We start from the raw sequence: 6417 nt of genomic DNA, 5'->3' as shown, positions 1-6417 counted from the left end.
AGAGTCATCAGGGGGAAGACCCTAGATTCGAGCACAGGAGGCAAACAATAGTCCGCTATAGTCTAGGACAACACCGATATTTTCACCTTACCCTAAAGGGCAAGGAGTCTCACCCGAGGCGGGTAGAGACCACAAGGGAGAAGGGTTCAGCATGGAGTCGAGAAAGTATTAATCGGGTTGCATTCGATCACATATAAGGAAACATTACATATAACACAAATATAAAAACATACTCGTGATAATCTAAGAACTAAAGATTACATGCACTTGATAAGACATTCAAAAATTTGAAGATTCATCATACACAGGGCCCAGATACATCACAAGTCGCAACTGATCTTAGTTGTTCTTTATATTAATCTTAACAACAAACATTACAATATGACTCGGCTTCCGCCGCACACAAATACATGAAATACCTGGCTCAGTTCCACGGGTTCGATTCAACTTCAAGGACCAAGTCTTCTAGGTTCCTACAACCTTCCCTCTGTCGCAAATGGGGACCCTTTCGCCTCCTCTCATAGCTCTACTGCTCCTCTCCTTAACCTCGCTCAATCTAACCTCTCTTCTTTTCTGGTCTTTTCCTTTTATATCCCTCTCTGCTACTTGGACTACCAGTTCTTGCTTGATTGTTCTTCCCCTTGGCTGCTTCTGCAGCTTCCCGCCCCCTCGGTTGCCTTTGCCTTCCGTTGCCACCTTACCGCAACTCTTGCGCAACTACTTGTTTTGCCAACCAATCGTTGTTGCCACCCGTTTCCTTCTCGTCCCTTGGTCAGCCAAAATTGGTCAAAACCTTTTCCAAATTAAACGAAGGCCCCAACAGAGGATACGAAAGAAAGTCTTTGATGGAAAGTGTTCCAAAGCACAATCGATTATTTGGAGAAGGATCTTGAGGTAGTCCTCTTTAGGACAGGAGTCATTATTCATATGTTGTATAATAATCAGAGAGTATCTCAATATTACTATCTCGAAGATTCTCATATTTGAGCTAGAATTGTGCCTAATAATAAACCTTACATTTTTGCTTGTTTGTTGGTCTTCCTACCCAACCTCCAAGAGTAATTGATAATAATATTTCCTTCGATATTAATGATAGCCCCTCCCCTTTTTGCCACCCCTACTTTATTTTAAATTATTATTATTATTATTAATTATAAAAGGAATTAATATATGTGTTAAGCATATATACATTTTTTAAAACAATTAACAACATGCTTAACCATGAATATTCACTTCCACTTTATAATGGAAAATCTTAACTTGGAAATAACTCTTATTATGATATCATAAATTAATACCATGGTTTATTAATACTACATGCCTAACATGACGCGTTCATATGACATTTTCTTTAGTTAATCTATTTGAGATAAATTAATTAAAAGAATTTAACTAACTTGGAGATAAATCTTAACCCTTGATTTGTAAATACTAGTATGAATATTCTAGCACATTTCATGTAGGTTAAATTTCTACCATCCGCTTAATAATTACTAATAATTAAATTAAAATTGTAGGCATAACTAAATTATATATTATAAATTAAATTGTTGTAAAAACAAAATTAATTGAATTTATAAAGATATTTTTATATTTTGTGATATGTAAAATTTGTAAAATGAAAATGCACAATTTTAAATATAAGATTATGTGTTTTTGCTAGTTTTCAAATTTGCATAAATAAATATAATTTTATAATTGAATTATAAGTTATAAATTAAATATTGTAAAAACAAAGTTTTTAGAATTTTCAAATCTACAAAAGATAAAGGTATTTTTATATTTTGTTATGAGATAAAATTTATAAAAATGGAATTGTAAAATTTTAAAGATAATATCATAGCATAGGTCTTAGGATTAGTTCAGTTGATCCAATCCCATGGTTTAAATAAACATATATATTATTGAGAAGCCACAAAACCAAACCATATAAAAATAAATAAGTCATATTATATACTTTTGCTAGCTTTCAAACCCATCCATATATAAAATTTGTTTATTTATCCTGATATAAAACTTGTAAAAGGATAATGCTCAACTTAAACAGAATTATGCATTTGGATGTGTGTATTTTTATTTAAAAATAGTAATAATTTATATTAAATAAAAGAATTGTTTTGTAATAATATTTAAATTTCACTATGTATAATTTTATATAAATGAAACCTGTTATAATAATTTTTAATATTAAATTTAAAGATATAAGAAGTAGAGTTCTAATTATATAGAATTAAATTTATATCAATTTAGAATTTGACCAAAAACAAAACAAAAAAATCATTTTACATATATGATATTTGGTATATTTGGATTCTCATATAGTAATACAAGTGTTTTAAATTAATATGGTTGTTATTCTTTTACTAAATACAACTATTTTATAAATGTCATAAAAAAGCTAGTTATGACGTGTCTCTAAAGATTTGAATCCACATAACTAGGAAACAAATTGTTTATCAAACCTATTTCTTTTAACCATCTAAAAAAATTATTATATAATTAACTTTCTATAATATTGGAAATTCCTTTTGGCATGTGCATAAGCATGAGGGTTTTTGGAGAGCGGGATCTGCATGAACAGCCATGAAACCCTTCTGACGGGGTTTGCAGGCCGGCCCACGGCCCTGTAAACCCCCACACCTGTACTCATCTCCCGTCATCTCCCGGTTTTTTATTGGCCCACGAGCTGGTACTCTGGTCCCCCGCGTCTTGTGTTTCCCCCTCCCTTTTTACCCTGGCTCCTCCCGCGTTTTTCGCACTTTCACCTTGGTTTTTCTCCCCCGAAGTTTTCACTGCCCTCCCTGCATCGGATCGGAGACCCCCCACAGCTCGGCCGACAGCTCGAAGGCGTCGTTTTCACTGCCAAAGGAGAACGTGACCCGCAGCAAGATATTCTACAGGCTCAGCCCAAAACGGTTATCCCCGCTGTCGGTGCCGACGCTATACGGTTACCTGGTTTCGAGGAATACTCTATCGGGCGGTTACCTGTATTTCGAGGAGGGCACCTTGCAGCTATCGACATGGACACAGAGGAAGTCAATTATTCGGAGTCCCCGCTGGCGGAAAGCTCCATCTGGCGCTCCACGTTTACTTCATCAGAGGGTTTGCACAGCGGGAATTTATCTGCTAGTTTTGAGCATCTGTCGCCCTCTATCGACCCGTCGCTCCCCACCTCTCTTTACCCTGGAGAGCCCTCCTCCTGGAACTCCTTCGCGGTCCCCTCGTCGGCCTCACTGGGTTTCCTGGCGGACTGCTTACACTACTCCCCGGTTGGTGTTTCCCCCCAAGCGCCAGTTATCCCCTCCCTCCCCCTACCCCCAGAAACCTCTTTGGGGCTCCCTTCCCTCTCGGCAGCAAACCCTACCATCTCAATATCAAACCCTCCCTCTGGCCCTTCCGCACCCTTGGGTAGTTACCACGCGGTCCCTCCCCTCCCTGAAGCCATCCCCTCTTTAGGGACTAACCCCCTCCCCCCCCCCCTGTGGGCTCTCAGGCCGCTGTAACCCCGGCCCGCATGTCCTCCCGCCCTGCCAAGAAGCAGCGTTGTTTCAAATCCACTGCGGAGGACGTCTTCCTTCGGCTGGAAGAGGATATTCAGTGGGGAGACGCCATGGATCTGGCGGACTGTGTTGTTGTGGGACGGATTAGAGGCAGACGCGCAACGGCTGCAAAAATCAAGCAATGGGCATCCGAGATTTGGGGGCAATACCTTGTGGAGATTCCATCGGTACAGACGTTCGTACGAGGATGGTTTGCACTCAGATTTGCAAGGGCGGACCACACGAGCTGGGTTATTTCCTCGTTCTGGCATTTTGAGAAGGCCTCGGTCCTCCTCAAACGGTGGACGCCCCTCTTCGATCCGGAGACGGAGCTTTTGGGCATTGGACAGGTTTGGGTTAGGCTTCTGGGCTTGCCCTTGCAGTACTGGTCGGAAGATATTTTCAAAAGAATTGGGAATGCCCTCGGAACTTTCATGGAAACAGATAAATCCTACATCTCAACGGGCTCTATGGCTTTTGCAAGGATCCTAGTACATATGGATACCAGAGGGGGAGTGCCTAAACATATTACTATTCAATGGAAAGCCACTTCTAGGAAGCAGAAGCTGGATTATGAGGGCATACCCTACAGATGCAGAAGGTGTCACCAGGTGGGACATCTATATAAGGATTGCCCCCTCCTCCAGAAGACTCAGCAGACAGCTACAGGCCAGGATTTACCCTCCTCTGAGGGGATGCCAGACCCTCCGCTGCTATGGCACCGAGAACGGATCATATCATCACCTCGGATACGGTGGAAGCGCCCTCTGCACCTCGCCGCAGGAAGCAAGCATCAAATGCGCCCCGGCCTCCATCTCCTCCTCTGACGCGCTCAAAAGCTGCAAAGGGAGCGGTCTTCTCCTCGGGTATGTCCACTTCTTCGTCTGCCTCTATTTCACATTTTGCATCATTGAGTTTATCTTCTGCTGGCATCCCCCCCCCTATCAGGCTCCCCCCTCCCTCATCCCCGTCTGCCCTGGACCTGGTAAAGGTGGCCTGCTCATCCCTCCCCCTTCTCGGCTCGCTATATGTATCTTGCCCCATCCCTCGACCTACAGGCCCACCATCAATATCCTCTGTCCCCTCTTTCCCCCACCCCTCTTTTCCCTCGCCGTCTCCCTCTGTAAACTCGTCCCCGAGATACCCTACCCGTTCGTCCACAAAGCTAAAAGTCACGGACTCCATAGGGATGCCGGTGGAATCCCATCTCCTTTCGCCCAAGCAGGGGCGTGGTCGACCTTCCTCAAAGTCGATAGCACAAAAACAAACGGAGGAAGACATCCTCCTCGGCAAGCAGCAAACTCTTCCCAGGGCCCTTAGAGCACAAGATACCCTCCCCCACCCCCCTCCATGATAATTTTATCCTTCAACTGTAGAGGGTTGGCCAGCCCGGATAAAAAAGCGGCCCTGAAGCGACTCTTACTCTCAAACCCTGTGGACATTATCTTCTTACAAGAAACTTTATGCAAAGCGGACACAGCATCCTCCATTCTTGGCTTATGGTTACCTGGGTGGACCTTTACAGCCATTGATGTATCTGGCCGCTCAGGAGGCATTGCTATGGGATTCAAGAACAACTCTATTTTGCTAAAAAACATCTGGGGTGGAGGGGGTTTTCTGGGGGCAGATATATACTCGAGAGATCTGGAGGAAAATCTCAAAATTATAAATGTTTATGGCCCCTGTCTAAACAGAGAGCTATTCTGGCAAAAGCTCCTAGATTCCCCACTCCTACAAGCTGAGAATATTATTTTGGGAGGAGATTTAAATTTCTCAATAGGCTTCTCTGAATCATGGGGACATCTGGCTCAAATTGACCCCCTCTCCGATTTCTTTGGGCAACTGCTTGAAGATCGTCATTGGATTGATCTCCCTTCTGCAAAACTCCAATACACTTGGAAGAACAATAGAACTGGGGACCAAAGCCTAGCGAGAAGGCTGGATCGATTCATCATGAAGGAAGGGCTCTGTTCCCAATATCCTAGGTCTCGTCAATGGGTGGGAAGTGGAGGGATCTCGGACCATAGGCCCATTTTCCTGGAATTAGAAGCAAGACAACGAGCCCAAAATGCCCCTTTCAAATTCAATGCAACTTGGCTCCGGGATCCTTCTTACATAAAATTGATATCGGATTTCTGGAAAACACATCCGATCTCAGAGAATATGGACCCAGCCATAGGTTTGGTTAGAAACCTCTCAGAAATCAAAGGAAAATCAAGAGAATGGGCGAAATCAAAGAGAAAACAGGATGATCAGACTTTATCTTGGGCAGAACAAGCAATTGAGGCTCTTGAAGCAAATTCAGATGGAACTTATATATCCCCTGATCAGAAGTCCTTGTATGAAGACCTAATCAAAAGGAGAACCCAGATTCTCAGAGACAGGGAGGACTCCTGGAGACTAAGAAGCAGAGCCATATGGCTCAAGGAGGGGGATGAGAACTCTAAATTTTTCCATCATTTTGCAAATGGGTGAAAGGCAATCAACACTATTTGGGAGTTGCAAGATGAGCAAGGACATCAGGTCAGCAACCCAGGGGAACTTGCCTATCTTGCCTCTTCACACTTTAAGAATATATACAAAGCTCCAGGTCAAGCAAATCTCTTAGAAATAATGAGGGTTGCAGAACTTTTCCCGAGATTTGTGGATGAGGATGAGGCGGAGGAGCTAACTAAAGATATCTCCTTGGAGGAACTGGAAGCCACTATCAAATGCTTCCAAAAGGACAAGAGCCCGGGTCCAGATGGCTGGACAATTGAGTTCTTTTCAGCTTTTTTTGAGCTAATAGGAAATGACATTCTCAAAGCCATTAACCACTGCTGCCTAAATGGATCTATCCCCTCTAGCATCAAAGCCACCTTCATTGCTCTCATCCCCA

The 6417-nt window shown here is 42.9% G+C and overlaps 1 protein-coding gene across 1 annotated transcript; it reads left to right on the top strand.

Moving 5' to 3' along the window:
- The first annotated feature begins 4889 nt into the window (after window positions 1–4889).
- Window positions 4890–6014, top strand: LOC149206795 (uncharacterized). The gene has a single exon (XM_089397802.1). The coding sequence runs from the start codon at window positions 4890–4892 to the stop codon at window positions 6012–6014; it is 1125 nt and encodes a 374-aa protein (XP_089253928.1).
- The last annotated feature ends 403 nt before the right edge of the window (window positions 6015–6417 follow it).

Source organism: Pinus tabuliformis, chromosome 1_2 (genome assembly GCF_031772625.1).
Source record: "Pinus tabuliformis cultivar Carrire ecotype Pingquan chromosome 1_2, CPIR1, whole genome shotgun sequence".
NCBI classification, from domain to species: domain Eukaryota; kingdom Viridiplantae; phylum Streptophyta; class Pinopsida; order Pinales; family Pinaceae; genus Pinus; species Pinus tabuliformis.
Note: the sequence above shows the minus strand (reverse complement) of the source record. Positions and strands in the feature narration are given on the sequence as shown.

Bases quoted from the DNA above. Each gene is read 5' to 3' on its own strand.
- LOC149206795 (XM_089397802.1), top strand. From the start codon at position 4,890: ATGATAATTTTATCCTTCAACTGTAGAGGGTTGGCCAGCCCGGATAAA.